This window comes from Cimex lectularius, unplaced genomic scaffold (assembly GCF_000648675.2).
Source record: "Cimex lectularius strain Harlan isolate CLEC.00 unplaced genomic scaffold, Clec_2.1 scaffold76, whole genome shotgun sequence".
In the NCBI taxonomy this organism is placed as follows: Eukaryota; Metazoa; Arthropoda; class Insecta; order Hemiptera; family Cimicidae; genus Cimex; species Cimex lectularius.
The window spans coordinates 297,884-315,223 of NW_019392636.1; the positions used below are offsets into that span (position 1 = coordinate 297,884).

The 17,340-nt window shown below is 30.7% G+C and overlaps 2 protein-coding genes across 3 annotated transcripts in view; one reads left to right on the forward strand and one right to left on the reverse strand.

Moving 5' to 3' along the window:
* Nucleotides 1–2,482, forward strand: part of LOC106669882 (probable E3 ubiquitin-protein ligase HECTD2) — a 41,390-nt gene extending 38,908 nt beyond the window's left edge. For both annotated transcript variants that reach the window (XM_014399714.2, XM_014399713.2), the window contains 5 exons: nt 837–1,003; nt 1,124–1,198; nt 1,251–1,445; nt 1,509–1,624; nt 1,691–2,482. In XM_014399714.2, the coding sequence (XP_014255200.1) occupies nt 837–1,003; nt 1,124–1,198; nt 1,251–1,445; nt 1,509–1,624; nt 1,691–1,955 (818 nt within the window). In that variant the 3' untranslated portion in view covers nt 1,956–2,482. The remainder of the gene's footprint in view (nt 1–836; nt 1,004–1,123; nt 1,199–1,250; nt 1,446–1,508; nt 1,625–1,690) is intronic.
* A 1,358-nt stretch (nt 2,483–3,840) lies between these two features.
* Nucleotides 3,841–14,981, reverse strand: LOC106669893 (protein nanos-like). The gene is made up of 4 exons (XM_014399738.2): nt 14,643–14,981; nt 6,867–6,983; nt 6,654–6,767; nt 3,841–4,972 (listed from the first exon to the last, which is right to left on the reverse strand). The coding sequence occupies exons 1-4, from the start codon at nt 14,941–14,943 to the stop codon at nt 4,608–4,610; spliced, it is 897 nt and encodes a 298-aa protein (XP_014255224.1). The 5' UTR covers nt 14,944–14,981; the 3' UTR covers nt 3,841–4,607.
* Nucleotides 14,982–17,340: the final 2,359 nt, after the last annotated feature.

The following is a 17,340-nucleotide window of genomic DNA, read 5'->3' on the forward strand; positions in this document are numbered from 1 at the left end:
GCAAAATGATGGTTGTTTTCTGGGTATCTGGTCTGGAGGATAATGAAAAGGTGGCTAAAGCCAGGATGTCCCAACGTCCAAACTTTGCAACTTTGTTCCAGTCCCTGATGCAAAATGCAATAAAAACATAATTAAAAGAAAGCGACAGTGACAGCGAGACAGATCAGCAGAGAAGCTTCCCCATATCAAGATTACTGTTGATAGTTGGCCCTCAGAGGACCTGACTTGTAGAAGCAGGGGCATCCTCACCTGGTTAAGAATAGGCAATGTGAGGTTGACACACTTATTTTGAGCCAAAGCTTATGTATATGTCCGGTGTGCAAAAAAAGGATGAGTCCCACCTCATTGAAGGGTGCAATTCCTTGGCTTCATATAGGCAGATTGTCAGCTGACATGAGAATTGTGTTGGAGCAGAGCAGCAAGTATTTGGATCCTGTGTTCCGATTCTTGGAATAAACAAGATTGTTTTATTGTATAAAAAGTTCTTATAGCTTGTGTCCCCTAGTGCGTGTTGAGAGTGAATTATTTTTGACAAGAATGTGTAGTGTGAGAGGGCCAATGGTGGAATATTGAGTCCCCATTGACCCTCAATTAGGTTAGTTTTAAAATAGATGTAAAGGGTGATAGAGGAATATCACATACTCCACCACCCTAACCTAGCAGTATTGTATATAAGAACGAGTGATAGTGTCAGTGGGTTTGGATCTAGAGACTGATAACATTGGGGGTTGAAATGACCTAACTGTTGGTAGCTCCTCGAGCCCAACCTCAGTGGCTGGATAGATAAGACCGAGGTCTGCCCCACTGCCAACACATCTTACAAAGGTTTTTTTCAGGTGTTTTAATGGGTCTGGCTGTCTACAACTCGATAATTTTGGACCTGCATTTTCCATCAATCTGCTACAGGAAGCTCTTGTCGCCTCCAGTGGTGCCACCTGTAGACACGAGTGGCGTTGGAATGGTGCGCAATCCAACGATAGATGACCTGGCTGAAATTTTGCCGGTAAGCTTCTTCAGGAAAGAAAAAATTACTTATTGTTTATCAAAGTTATATTGCCTTCTATTAATTTAAAACAAACAAATACTAAATCTATATTTATTTATCGTCGTATTTTTATTTTAGGATGTTGCACAAGGGCTGAAAAACTTGCTTGCTTATGAGGGTAATGTTGAAGAGGACATGTGCATGAATTTTCAGGTGAGTCACAAGTACACTGCTTGTAGTTTGAAAATAATTCTTAATGTCACAGGTCTCACTCGAAGAATATGGAGAGGTGAAGACTTTCATGTTAAAACCTTCTGGGGACAACATACCCGTTACAAACACAAACAGAAAAGATTATGTGAGTTTGTATCTAGATTGGGTGTTGAACACAGCCATTTATGAACAGTTCAGGGCGTTCTACCTGGGCTTCCACAGTGTGTGTGCATCAAATGCTCTAATTGTAAGTAAGACAAATCTGGATTTGTGATACAGATTGTCACCTAGTGTTCATTTTGTTTTAAAGATGCTGAGGCCTGAAGAGGTTGAAATGTTAGTTTGTGGATCTCCCACGCTAGATTTAAATGAATTGAGGAAAGTGACAGAATACGATGGCTACAAGCCTGAACAGCCATTGATAATGTACGTTAATACTTTATTTCAATAAAACATGAGAAAATAGCTCAAAATTTTTTGGTTTGTTTGTAGTGATTTCTGGGATGTTTTGATATCATTGGATGATGATCTGAAAAAGAAATTTCTCCTGTTTACAACTGGAAGTGACAGAGTTCCAGTCGGAGGTATGGGCGAAATGACTTTTAAAGTCACAAGGACAAACCAGGATCCTGGAAATCTCCCTGAGGCTCATACGTGCTTCAACCAGCTCATCCTGCCGCAGTACGAGAGCAAAGAGGCCCTAAGGGAAAAGCTGATCATCGCAATCTCAAATGCTGAAGGATTCGGTCTTGAATAAAAACTTTTTTCGACGGCAAGGAGTTTGAAAAATATTTGTCACATTGTTCTTAGTGATTTGCTGTGGCTTCCTTGGCAATCCAAACTCCTTCCGGGATATTTTGGTGATTACTTTCTTTTTTCTGTATAAAAATCGATAGTGATTTAAAAACAAAGGCTGTTCAAATTATTTTATTATATACATGGAAGTCATAATGGAAGAAAATATTTTAATTGTTTAAATCACAAGAATGGAAATATATTAAGTGTTAATGATCGAGATAAATATATTTTTGTGAATAACATCTCAAATATACTGGTGCCTTCTTTAAAATAAATAAATTAATGAAAAAATATTTTACATTGTTGTGCAGACATGAGAATATTGTGATATTTCATCTGGACTACAAATTCAAAAACTGCACCACATATTTTGTTACCCTTCTATTGTCGGTTGGTATTAAATCTCAAATGTTTGCGATGCACTAAAGTGAATAAGTGATAACAAATAAAATATATATATACAAATAAAATTTGATTTTATCCCCATTTGAATGCTTTTGACTTTTTTTTGAGATTTTCCTAGCTTAATTCTTCCACAGTTAGACTCGTGGAGTGAATTTTATAAGAAAAAAAAGTATAAATAGATTGAAATGCGCTTCTCTTGCTTGCTTTTAGGTTTTAGGCACGGATAACAAATATAAATTGGTATTAAAAATGTCATTTGAATTTTAACATTTACGTTTTTGGGCTGGAGCCACAAATTTGTTTTGAGACCGTTTCCACATCTTGATTTCACGTAACTAGTAAGTGTGCATTGGTTAGATTAAGTAAGGTTTTCCTAGTAAAAGTACATCCTAACATCAAGGGGTTTATTTGTATACATGTTCCATTAATTATAATTGAAAGAGTATTAAAAAATCCTTATTTGTTTATTATAAGTATGTTTTGTGTTATTGGATTTTAACCCAACATACCTACAAACAGGCTTTTTTTCTTCTTTTTTTTTTTCAAAAACAACATACCAAGTATTCAACCTCTGTGTTGCAAAACCTTATATTAAAAATAAATAAGAGTTTATGAATTTATAGTGTATAGGAGAAACTAGAAGACACTGAAGGTTGTGGAAAAGAGCATTGGCAGAGATCGTTTGGTGAGTTCTTTTTGCAGATAAGATCACCGTGGGTGATGGCTAACTTGTATTGTTTGTTCTATATACTCAGACCGACTAAGCCATAAAAGTGTAACGGTAAATGTATATGAATATTCTCTTCTTTTTTTTATCTTACCTTTCTTCCACACAAAAAAACCATTAAGCTCGTATGCGTATGCTAAACATCCTCGGACTGCTCTGGCAACAAGGTATAGAGTACCAGCGTTGCCTACGAACATATTGAATTGTCAAAAAGGTTAATACTTCAGCAATCAGAAAAAGCATGTAAGTATAACATCCTTTCTTATTTATCATTATTTACTTTGGTACTAAAATGCTACCAAATAACAAAAAAGAACAAAAAAAAAGGTTGTAGTACAAATTTTATTTATATATTACAAAAACATTCATTTTTAAAAACAAATTAAACAGTAAAAAATATAAAACTTTGGGTTTCCAAGTTTACACTTCATAGTATGCCTTCAATTTCATACTAATACTTCATTGTTCGTATTTTTATCGAATTAATGTGTCAAACAATTTTATTATAAATATTTTTAAAAATTAAAAACATTTCATCTTTTTTCCCCATAAAAATTCATTTTTAATACTCTTTTATTTACTCATTTTTTCATATTAAAAGTGGTGGAAATTCAAAAACAAACAAAACGTAAATTCACTAAATAGTCAAAACAATAAAAGAAACACATCAAGCATTCTTACATTTAAAACAATAAACAGTATTAAACGTTAATAAGTAGTTCCATTACATTTTTAATAAAATATCTTTAGGTGCCACACCTATGTCGTTACGGCCGTATTAAACAAATAGCAGCATTAGTTCAATCTTTGTATTTATTTAAAATTAGTTAAATTCATTAATAAATCAACAAAAATTTGGATCAAATGATGTATAAAATGTCAAGTTCATATAAATAATAAAAACAACAAATTAAATTAATTGCATCCAATTCATCAATCCAATGTAGAGTTCATAAATACATTTGAATATACATTATATATATTTATGTAGTATATTCTTTTTATTGTTCTTAGAATAATTCATACATCTAAATGGCTAGTAGTATTATTTGTTATTAATTGAAACAAAATGATTACAATACAATTATTTAAAAAAAAAACGAACATCATTTTGGAGTTCCATTCATTAAACAAACTAAAAAATGTATGTAATTAATGTAAATTATAAAAAGTTAAAATATTTCCATTTCTCTAATTTTTAATTAAACTGTGTAATATGTTTTTCAAATTGCTTAACGGAAAATATCTTTTATACTTGTAACATAAAACAACTGAAATTTACAAATTGTCACTCTTATTACATATTAAAACTAGAGAGACTAGTATGATTTAAAATACATTCTAAAAATTCATCTGTAAAATAAACATAAAAAACAATAGAAATCTTAATAAATATGATTGTTTTTCCTTCCTTATGACTTACAGGAAGCAAATGTATTCTCAAAATCAAATCTTACCAGGATTACAATTTTTGTATTATTAAGAACGATCATACTTATTGTAAAAATCCATTAAACCGCTGTAGTTGGAATGATTAATGACATATCTCCCAACGGCATTTTTTCGTGCTGTTCGGGCTACGTTGGTCACATTCTGGTTGAAAGGGCAGTGCTTGATAGTGTGAGCTTTACTTCCCGTAGCTCCACAAATACGGCAGACGTGCGCACGGAGGATTGGACAAATGACATTCCCTTTGATGTCTTTCAAAGAATGGGAAGTCCAGAAGCTCGGTTCCTCCCTGTTTTGACGGCAAAAAACGCATAGTCGCAAAAATTCGTATCCTTGCACGTCTGGCCTCTCTGTTTTGTTCGGTTGGCTCTGAGAGAAATACTTTCGAAGTTCCTCTGAAAAGAAAACAAAATTTCAACATTTATTATAGTGAATTAAATTTATTCAGCCCTGTTCTAATGTTTTTCATTTCAGTGTACAAGCTAAACTTGTTTTCTTAATCATGAATCATATATACATGAATCAATGTCAATGAATCATATGTACATCTAATAAAGACCACCCAGACATTCACAATATTTCTGTCATAATAAAATATTCAGAGTTTTCAAGAAATGCTGGAAAGATAAAAAGTAGTTGGGTCAAGTCTTAAACTATAATAATTTCTTTATGGATCATATATGTATTAAGGACCTTTGTGAATTTTTGGCATTATATTCTGTAAGAGTTTAATTTTTACTGATAACTGTTAATATAAGCTTTAATCTGCACAAAATGTATATATAAACACTTGCACATAATTGAGCTTATTACTTCTCGCAGTCAACCTTTCTCTGCATAACATACACAGGCTTTTGCTAAAAAAAAAAGTGTCCACGTGTCAACCTTGCATCCAGTGAGGATGGCCCTTGTTCTACAAGTCAGGTCCTCCAAGGGCAACCTATCGACAGTGCTCTTGATTCGCAAAAACTTCTCTGCCGATGCAGACCATGCCATTTTCTTTTATTCAGGTTTTTATTGCATTTTTAACATCACGGGGCCGGATCGTGGTGATAAAAGTTTGGAGGTTTGGAAATCCCGGCCTTAGCTACTTCGTCCGCCTTTTCGTTACCCTCCAGACCTAATTTAATATTTAGTTGACCCTGCTGAAGTCATAATATATTCCTTTGACTCAAGACTCATAATAAATCATTTAAATTTTAATACTATTAAGATAACTTTTTTTTGTACATGCTATATTCTTTTGTAAATGCAAATAAAATTCAATGCTAAATTTGTGACGATAACTAGACCTGGGTCATAAACTACAAAAGGTTAATTAATTTAATTAGGATATCATCAATAAAATGTTAAAACTAATAGAAAATAAATGAAAATCATTAGTTGCTTTTTCAAAATTAATAACAAATTCTATCTGTGAAACAATTCATTATATTTTATAAATAAATAAATATTAGTATGTGGTATCAACCTATTAATAAATTATTAGCATTGTTAAAGTAAATATTATGTTATTTATTATCTAAATAAACTCATCAGACCATCTGATTGCCTGTATAATAAGAGCCTCACATTCTTTGTTAATAAAAATATTATGTTTGAAAAAAAAAAAAAAAGATGTGAACTCAAAGATACATAATAAGTACCACAGCTTGATGTATCTGGTTCAGGATCCGAGTCCAAAGAGATTCAAAATTTTCTTCACTTCTGTTAATTTTTGCTGAAACAAATTTTCTATTATCTTCTCAGAAGACTGATGATAATTCTTTTCTGCATATGTAAGAATTTATAACAAATGTCAATGCAATCAGTCTTTTTAGTAGATAATATATTTATTTTATTGTGCATAACCTTTTATTTATAAATTAAAAAATTCCATTAAGAAGGAAACTGATTAGTTTTCACCGCCTTAATTATAATTATAAAATTATAATATACCAAACATATTGATATAATTATATGATGAAGACCTTATATATATTTTTATTTACACAATAACGACTCCACTTTAGGCATAAATTTAATTAAAGATATGATTTAATTCTAATGGATTGAGCAATTAAATTTGTAATTTACCTGTCCATCCCTGAGATCGATCAGACGAGGGAGAAGGAGAAGATGGTAATATCGTCTCTTTCATATTGTTGAAGACCGGATTGAATCCCGGAGGACTCTTTCCTGACTGCTGATCTAAAAGTCAAAGAATCTCGTGTCAAGGCCGACGATCAAAGGTGATACTTGAAAGAAAAATTGACTCGTAATGTTAAAAAAAAAAAAAAAACAAGCAACCTGCTTTTCCCAGGGGGCTAATTGGCGCAAGGTTGTTTTCACTTTGGATGTCGGACGTTTCGCACTCTTTGAAGATGTGGGCGTACATGTGTGATGGAATCAACAGCTCATTATTATCTGTAAGAATTTTTTTAAAGTAAATCATAAAAAAAAAAGTTTTTTCTAACGAACTATACAATTTCTTTTAGTTATAATCTGCTCACCTTCAACATTCTAACAAACTTTATCATATGTTATAAAACATTGGTAAGGTAAGATTATAATCATAGTGATAAAACCAATTTGAAAGAAGTGACACTCAATTCCTTCGCCACACTTTCAATTTATATATTTGCATTTACTTGTTTATGTTCCATAATAATTAGGTATAAATAATGTTTTTAATGGCTTAAAGATTTAAAACGTAACCAAAACATTAATAACTTAATAATTAATTAATGATAAAATAAGTTCAATTTCATCCTTTCTCTGAGAGCCAATTTGTCGAGTGAGTTAATTGGTTTTTAAAAATGTTTTCTTTGATGAAACAATGAATTTGAGTAAAAAAAAGTAATTTTTTTCTTCAAAACATGGTTTTAAGTTGAAAAGATCTCACCCGGGCAGATGGTTTGACTAACGACGTACGTGGTTTCCATTACATAGCCCATGTCCTGCGTTGCCACACTTTTATCATCCCGATGGTCTACAGGTGTTTAGGGCCACTGGACGTCTCAATCAAAAAGAAGTTAGTGGTCGACTACGATGTACAATGGTACAATGTAGTGTGGTAAGTCATAAAACGATCGTCTCTAACCATCATTTAACATCTTCCTTGATAGGTAGTCAACTCCAAATAGTCCATAATTTAAGGGTGAGCTCTAAAACAGTTATCAGAAGGATTCTAAAGAATAGCCTAGTCTCTAGATGTCCTGCATCAGGTCCTCTACTACTGCTGGGGGCTGTTCTCTTCACAGATGAGTGCCTGTTTGGTTGGTGGACATGGAGAACGCTTTACTTCACGAGCCATGTGTCACAGCCTTTTCAAACGTAGTTAGTTTTGGTATGGGCTAGAGGGGATCAACATATTTGCCATGTACGTACTGAACTGATTATCATACAGAATGAATCTTTGACTGTATTAAGGTACTTAGAGGAAGTTTTTCTGGAAACTGGTCCCATTCACTCCATTTATTGGCGTCAACTTCATGTTAATGCGTGATAATGCTCGACCACATGTAGCTCAAGTTGTCACCTACTACTTTGTGAATTGGCCAACACGTTCTTCTGGCATGAATGAATCCCATAGAACACTTATTGGACATCATAAAGGGATGGGTTAGAAATCATTTGCCGCCACCAACAAGCGGTGAACAGCTTCAAACCACTCGTGCTGAAGAATGGGATTCTGTTTCTCAAGCAAACAAAATGTGGTTACTTATTCACTCAATGTTTGAATAAAACATAAAACTGTTACATATCAATTTAGGAATTGTTAGTTAAATTTTAACCTATCACTAAATGATTTTCTAGTGTTTTGATGAATTTTCTTTCCAAGCATTATTATTATTATTTTTTTTTTTTAATTCGTGAATTTCTGATCTCGTTTAATTTCATTTACATTAAAATATGCTGTATTTAATATCACAATATTGACAGATAGTTTGAAATAAACCACAAAATACAAGTGTCCACTGTTTTTATCTTTGAGTGTATATCACCCCACATTTGAAACTATTATTAATAATTCACAAGTTTAACAAATATCTGAAAATCTGAACAGAATGAGATCTACTATCATCACAATTTACATCAGAATTGTCGATGAACATCCAATAAGATATACATTCACCGAAAGCTTGACAAAGAAACACTGAGTTTTAATTTCTTTCAAATCAGCTTTATCCCTGATTTTTTTTATACAAAATTATATTTCAGGCTGATATCAATTATATTGTGGTAAAGTATAATTTTAGCATTCAAACTTAATAGTAAATGTTTGAATAAAACATAAAACTGTTACACATCAATTTAGGAATTGTTAGTTAAATTTTAACCTATCACTAAATGATTTTCCAGTGTTTGGATGAATTTTCTTTCAAAACATTTTTTTTTTTTACACATCACAGTTACACATCAATTTAGGGATTTGTTTCGGTTTTGGCCGATGCATTAGAAAAATAAAAAAATAAAATAAAAAATAAGGATTTGTTTGCTTAAGTATTTTTTCAAGCTGAATATTATCATGTACAACATAGGTCAGGCGAGTTTTCAAAAATACTGCCAAGTCAAACTAACATAGGAAGGGTTACAGTTGTAAAATTTGAGTCAAATAAAAAACATGGAGATTAAAAGTTTAGTTAAGGTCAAAACAATCACAATTTATAAGCAATATTTCCGTTTCCTAAAGTATCCTCACTTAATATTTTTTTGTGTAAAAAATAAAGGTTTTTTTTCTAATTGAATTATGAGACAAAATGAACTTAAAGGACTTTTAAAAAACACAAAAGTGGTTTGTCTGTAATCAGTTGTCGGCAAAAAGGAAACAAATGTTCAATATTTTTTTCTCTCCACTTTCAGAGCAAACCGTCAATTCCGATTCTTAGAATTTCCAGCCAAACAAAACGGGATTTCATCACTTCACCCAAGTTAAATAAACATTTGCACTTTGGGGGAGTCGAGACAATTATTAAAATAATGTTACAAAAGTTAACGTAATAACGGCGGTAAAGAAGAATGTAAGAAAAAATAGTAAAATTAAAAATGGTACAAGAGAATATAAATTAATTAGTACTGATTTAAAAAAATAGTCTGTTAATTAAATAAACTCGAGTGCCACACAGAAAGAAACTAAATCTGTGAACTGGTCCAATTTTAAATTTAAATTATAAAAGTTACATCACAAAGTCGTTTAATGTTAAAATAAACAATAAAATATGTTAACAATAAAGGACAACTAACTCATGGAACTAAGGACTTGAATATATAATAATTTGCTATCATTTAATTTGAAAAGAGTTACTCCCAGGCAAGAACTACAAATCTTGGTTTTAAACAATTTAAAATTTATAAATTAATTTTATTTCTCACTATTTTAACGAAACCAAGGTACAAAATGAGGAATGAAAATGGTTAGTAATTATTACAAATTATCAATTTAATTAGAAATTACTTAATTGAAAGTTACGATCATAATCATAATATGTGACTGCAATTTTCACTCATTCAATAATGTATCGGTCGATATGTTTTGTACATATTAAAAATATACAAAAACGAGTAAATAATATGCAGTACATAAGTTAAAAATTCTTTAACAAGCTAAACACATAGGTTCCTACTATACTGGAAGGACTACCCTAGAAGTCGCGAAAATAAATTAAGCATTCTAAATAAATTAAAGAAAAATTATAATTAATAAATTAATTATAAATAAATAAAAAACTATTTAAAGTAATTTAAATCGTCTTGGATTTCACGATTTTATGGAGTTTTTCCAGACAACGATACGCAAATAATAACGAGTTTTTCCAGCCAGCTAATGAGTAATTTATTTCTTCGTTTTCGTTGTTTACATATTTCAAAATTATTATATATCAGCCGATTTGTTCCGTAGTAAAAATTTTTTTAAAAATTATAATGTACAGATCATATTAAAAAGTTAAATATGATACAACAAGTTACAAAATTCTAGTAAAGCAAGTCAAAAAGCTTTTTTAATTTAAACATTTTAGAATGCAAAAAATTTGAGAACAAAAATATTTTTTGATTTTCACAAACTTGTATTATATGTGAAAAATCAACTTTTTTCTAATCTAAAAAAAAAGATTGAAAATTAAATTTATTTTTAAAAAAATACGTATTTTAGCCCACTAAGGTCACTAATGGTATTTGGAAAGTAGAATATGGATATTTTAGTTATGACTTATGGAAAATACATATGTTATGACTTATGGCTAAATTTATTTTTCTTGGCTCTTAATTCTTATTGGAAACAGAATTTCCAGCTCATTTTCTATTTTATTTAATAAATTGTTTATAATTATGTTCGTATTTTTATTTTAATCGGCAGGTTTGTTTCTTTGTTCATGGGCTTTTCTTTTACTCTAAAGCATTGAACTAACGTTTTAAATTGATTAGGTACATTATTTTTTATATACTCAAAATTATTGCGAGTGATGTTCATTGCGTTACCTCAAGTGATTTTCAGTATTTACACAAATGTTCTGTTTATTATTATTTATGGAAAAAATCCATTATCTAAATTATGAATAATTTTTTTCTTTTTTGCATCTTTATTGTGTGAAAATTAATTCAATTTCATTAAATTAGAAATTAACCAAATTTTTACGTAGAGAAAGGTCATCACTGGCAAATTTATTTTATATATTACATTATAGTGCTTATGGTTAAGAAATTTTACTTTTCTGCTAACTTATTAAAATGCATCTAAAAGTCTGAAATGTTTATTGTTATTCTAAACGTGGAAAGGTCGAAGATTATTGTCACATAATGCAACTCCTGGGGCTAGAGGACACACACATCTCCTGATTTAAATCCTACTGAGAATTGAGGATAAATTAGGTCGACAAGTCAAGAAAGTGAAAGGAACAAACAAACACCAATGGTGGTTTAATCTAGTATAAAATTTAATGGTGAGATCCTAGTTAAAAACACCAACAAATTTTTTGAACATCCGTGACGAATTTTTTTTCCCAACTTTCTTACTAAGGGGAACAATCACAGGGAAAAAATTAAAATCTGGATTTTTATCCTATGAAAAAAGCAAGGAATCTTCGTACTCAAACGTTTTTTATGATGTAGAAGGTAAAAACAAATGTTTAAAGTTAAAATAACTGTACACCTGAAAAACAGATCTCTGAGGCTCAAGGATAGTTTAAACAAGAGAACATTTACATAGAAATGTAGCAATCAAAACTAGTTTCGCTAATTTTGTATTATCATTGTTTTCATTAAAAAGAACCACTTAATTTTTGAAATTTTCTGTTAGTTGTCGAGTATTTCCTGGTAATAAGTCAACAACTACTCTCAACTAATACCATGACTGGCGACGGACTTTGGAATAGCTAAAAAAAATTTTTTTTAAAGTAAAATAAACAGAGTTCGGATAATTGATGCATCAGAGAATAATAAGAGCAACCCACCATTAAAAGATAAAAAGTCAAAGGATTTATGATTTAATTATGAAATTACCACCAGAAACAAAAATGCAAAAACTGGCCCCCTGTCAGGGAATTTATCCCACCTGTCAGTCGTATAATTAAAGAATATTCTAAAAGAAAATTATTTTTCTTTAAAGGAAGAGGACTATTTTCATCTTCTTTTTTTTATCAATTGAAAAATATAAGATTTTCGGCAGACGAGATTTTTTAAAACTGCGACGCAGATTTATAATATAGAAGTAAAGTAAAAGAATTTATATTTTTGTAGATAGAAGATACCTGTGTAGATAAAGAGGTTGATAGATGTATTGAAAGAAAGGTACGAAGAATTACAAACCTAGATAAGTAGGTTGTTAGATAGAAATTAAAATCGATATTTATACATTGTTAGAAAAATACATATAGATATCTTGTTAAAAAGATTGGTACATAGGTAAGTTGTTAAATAAAAAGGAATACCAACAAGCAGTACGAAGCAGAAAAAAGCTAAATATACAAACTCAGAAATGGATTGATAGATAGGCTAATAGAAATGTATGATTGATAAATACATATACACATTTACATATATTTAAGTAGATAGAGAGGAGTACTAGACGTATAAATTAGTAAATTGATAAAAAGACAGACATTTGGACAAGACAGATATGTGGAATGATAGATACGCATACTGATAGATATAGACAGATGGTGGATACTTAGGAAGAAAGATTGTCGTAGGCATCTATATCTAAATATGTACATGTACAGATTGATTGACTTACAAAGATATATATAGGTAGGTAGTTAGGCAAAAAGACGAATACAGACGAGTGCTTTAGCAATTGGATATAAAGACAGGCATAAATGTCCATAGATTGATTTGGGTTGGATAGAAAGACACAAAATAAGGATTTAGATAGAAATACAGGTATACAGATACAGGAAATAGGTATACAGATAGGTAGATAGGTTTAGTATTTATCTAGATATCTCAAACTGATAGATTTATATCAGTTTAGTATATCTAGAATAGATATAGATAGGTGGATTAAGAGAGATTTAGATTGATAGGAAGATAATTTCGATTGAAAGAATGACAGAATACAGGTAGTACAACATATCTAAATAGAAAGACAGATAGTTTCAGGATAAATTTATACATAGATAAATGATATGTATGTAAAAAGACAAGTAGGATGACAATAGATATAGATAGAATAGATATGTAGATAAATCGACAGACAGATTGATTGTACATAGGTATAGGTGCAGATAGATGGATAGGTAGATCGTTACATATAAAAAAAGATCGCTAAATAAATGACAATAGATAAATATACAATACAAACAAGACAAACATATAAATACGTTAATAGATCAATGCAGAAAGATAAATAGATATATGTAGATGATAGATAAATAGATTCATAGTTACCTATGGAAATATATTGAATAATGGAAAAATAGACAAATATATCTTGNTGATAGATGAATAAATAAGTTGGTAGACAGGTATAAAAACTGACAGAGAAATAGATATAGAGAATTGTATCTACGCAGGTAGTTAGATATAAAAACTAACAGAATGATAGAAATATGGATTTTCGTGTAATTTTTTCGTTCGAAATAACAAATGAATAAAGTTGAAATGCGTAAATTAGAATACGACAAACGTGGAATAAGAAAAAAAAGAGTACTTTTAAAACAACATAAGCAGAAATTGTTTTAAAATATTTTTTATTTGACATATTTCTTGTTTGGATTCATTGCCAATTTTATACCGAGTTATTATAATGTAAATGAGGCGGTTAAAAGTACAAATAAACCAAATGACTTTTAATTTCTCTCTCCACGTAGATACCTTTTGCCGGTCGAGACTTGACCAGTCGCGCAGGCCTTTTTTGACCGGAAAATATTACACATATATTTTATGTCATTTCATAAATTTTTTGTCTGCGTGTTTTTATTCGTTTGACCTTTTGCTTGACGCATTAAATGCAGATATGAAAATCCTGTTTTGTTTTTGATACGAAGAACTGTGGCCGAACATTTCTAAAGATGTCGACTTGCTTTCTTTCGTTGATTTTATTTTTCTTAAATGTTGAAGTCGAACTTCTTAGCGTAATTTGTACATATACAAGGAAAATATATTTGTAGACTTCACTGTTGACAAACAGGGCAAAAGGATTCCTTGTACTATTATTTATTATTAAAGAAATTTTTTCTGTTTTGTTTTAAATTAAAACGTTTCGCTCGATTTTTTTTTATTGTTGTAGATAGCGTTGAAGTTTTTTTGGACAAAAATAAACCAAACTCGTGGCGGCAAAACGAAAACATTGCCCATTTTTCAAAACAGGCGTCACAAATCAAAAGTGCAATTTGAGAGAAGAGTCTCTCTGCGTTGTGCGATTCATTTAAAGCTTATCGTATTTAAAAGCATGTATTGACCGAATATGTCAAATGAAAAGGCAAAAGTTATGAGAAAAGTTCTTTTTTTAACTGTTTAAATTGTAAAACTCTCAGTCACTTTCTGTCGTAAGATTTGTGTGTGGGCTTCCAAGTTTTCTCTCATTCATTTTCAAAAGACGCTCGAAGAAAAATTGTTTAAATAATGAATAATTAAAAAATGGCTTACCTTCGTTGCGTTTTTGTGGAGGGACTTTGCAAGGGATTTCTCCGTTTGCCAGCATCGAGTTGATTTTGTCCGTGAGAGCTTTGGCGAAATACCTGTGCAACTCGTCGTTCATCGAATGGTGCTTATTGCTCGGGCTGGGTTCCATTTTGTTAAGAGGCGGTGAGAAAGGGTGCTCGAACGTCCGACGAAGGGCCTGGAATTCTTGGGAAAACTGCAATAAGCAATTCCGCTTGAACGGAACGGGTTTCGAGCCCTTCTCCGTCGGATGGGAGGTGGAAAAAGTCATTGGTGGGGACTGCATGCGACTCAATCCAGACGGCTCTCCGCTCCCCCACCAGAAATTAAAATGGCGGAAGACATTTGTACGAATTTCTTTTCGTTTTACTTTTACTGCCTGAATATTTTTTTTTTTTTTTTACTAGAGGATTACAGAATGAAATCAAACTATGGATTTAATTATTTATCAGACTACAATATTATATATTTTATGTTCGTAACTCCATATAAAAGGAAAACATTATCAAACTGAAATTGTCACAGAATCCCAAAAAAGTGCCTTCTTTATTGACTTTTATATTAATTTGTTTTTGGTTAAGAGCCAAAGTTTTTTTTAAATTAAACAAACTTGGTTTTTTTAGAAACGTAAAAGCCGTAATAAACGCCGTATAATCGAACAAAACAGTTTGTTCGGAGTAAAGTGGGGAAAACAAGGTATTTTGAATTCAAAATGGGAGTCAAACAAGGAGCATTACTCAGTTCATTTTTATTTTCTTTGCTTCTTGGCTGACAAAGGTGGTATAATACTGGGCTAAATAACAATCAAAGTGTTGTGCGATGTTGATGTAGCTTTGATTCATGTACTGTTTAAGGAATTTAAAATTAAATTCCAAACGAATCCATCATTGATATATTGGGGAGTAAATTCTAAATTGACATTATAGTCATGCTTTACGGTTAATAGGATCCATTTTCACTTATGGAAGTTTCATAGTGTGTCAAAAAATTATTCATACACTTGGGTTTTGGAATTTTTTTTTTAAATAACTAAAACATGTTTTATACAATAAACTAAACGATTCAACAACATGTTTAATGTAGTTAATTATTAAAAAAAGACTTTTATACACGAAAAAATTATTCATAAACCTGTAGACTGAAAAAACAGTTTTTAGTTATGTTAAACAAAGATATAAGGCCATATTACAAATAATAAGATACATATATTTTTAATTATGATTTTTATCAGTTTAAAGTTCAATTTAGAATCTGTGAAAAATAGGTAAAATATTTTTGTTAAATTAAGTACTATTATAATATATATAATCAGCATGTAATATTACAAGTTTATATACTTCTGAAAGAAAAATGACCCTGTTAAACATAATCAATCTAAAACAGTCACTGAAATACAAAAAATGTATAGCCCTTCTTTTTTTTACTTTCCTTTTACTTTGGTTTTGCTTCAGTAGATCGAAAGGGCCTGTTTTTTATTTAAAGAATGTTGGTTTACCTAATAAAATTCATGCTATCGAACATAAAAAGGTGTGTATGAAGTAGAGAAGGAAGAACAAGGTATTTTGAATGCAAAATGGGTTTAAAGCAAAGTGCATTACTCAATCTGCATTTATTTTCTTTGTATCTTAATGGATGGAGGAGGTATAACAGTAGGCGAAATAAAAATTAAAGTATTTTATATTGATGATGTAATTATTATAGCTGAATCACCGGAAGCATTCCAATTTACGATTGATTCACTTGCTTTACTTACTGATAGAGGGAATTTAAAATTAAATTTAAACAAACATCATTATCAAATTGGGGAGAAAATCCTAAAATGATCTTACGGTCATACGCAACCACTTTCAGATCCATGGTCACTTATCCAAGTTACTTAGCGATCAAAAAATTATTCGTACACTTCGGGCTTTTGGAATTTCTTCTTCAATTTTATTAATAGGTAAAACATATTTATTCCATAAACTAGATGATTCACTAATACATTCCATGTAATTGTTTGTTTAAACAATTATACTTTCGAACACCAACAAATTATTCACAATCTTCTCCAGTTCCTCACTGAAGATGGCGCAATAGAAAACGCGGTTGAGAGTTTTGATTCAACAAACCCACGAGTGAAGATGGACCTAATAAGTGACCCCATGCTGGTTCAGCATGAGTTTATAATAATAGTTCCTAATAGTAGTGATAATAGTCCTGCCTGCTGAGAGTTCTTTCTTTTTCCTTCACCTTTTTGAGAGATTTATAAATCTCTTAGCTTGCCTCATACCAGGTGCTTGAGTTTTTCTTTGTCAAGCCTTTTTTCTAGATTCAATTTAAGCACACACTCCAGCGTACCTAGTTGCAGTTCTGATACATGAGAGAGGGCTGGCTGCCTCTTTTTTGGCTAGTTGGTTCATTTGGCCTGTTCATATTGTTAAGTATTTTTATTAAACAATTTTAGTGGTTGTTTCGATGATCAATGACATGTAACTCAACAAATTTTTAAAAGTACAAATTAACAAAGCTATGCAGCATTCGCTAATTAAAATATACAAAAAATTAAATATAATCTTAAATGACCTGTCATTCTGCGGGTGTATAAGAAAAAATCCAAGAATAAATTTTAAGCCAAATTCGTCTAAATATCTAATTCATCGAATGTTTCATCTCTTTAATATTGTTAAATATTTACCTATTT

Excerpts from the sequence above, each read along its gene's own strand:
- LOC106669893 (XM_014399738.2), bottom strand. The coding sequence starts at position 14,943 with ATGCAGTCCCCACCAATGACTTTTTCCACCTCCCATCCGACGGAGAAG. Across the intron at positions 6,984-14,642 it reads TCCACAAAAACGCAACGAAG|ATAATAATGAGCTGTTGATT; the intron begins GTAAGCCATTTT and ends AAATTCTTACAG. Across the intron at positions 4,973-6,653 it reads TCGATCTCAGGGATGGACAG|AGGAACTTCGAAAGTATTTC; the intron begins GTAAATTACAAA and ends TTTTCTTTTCAG.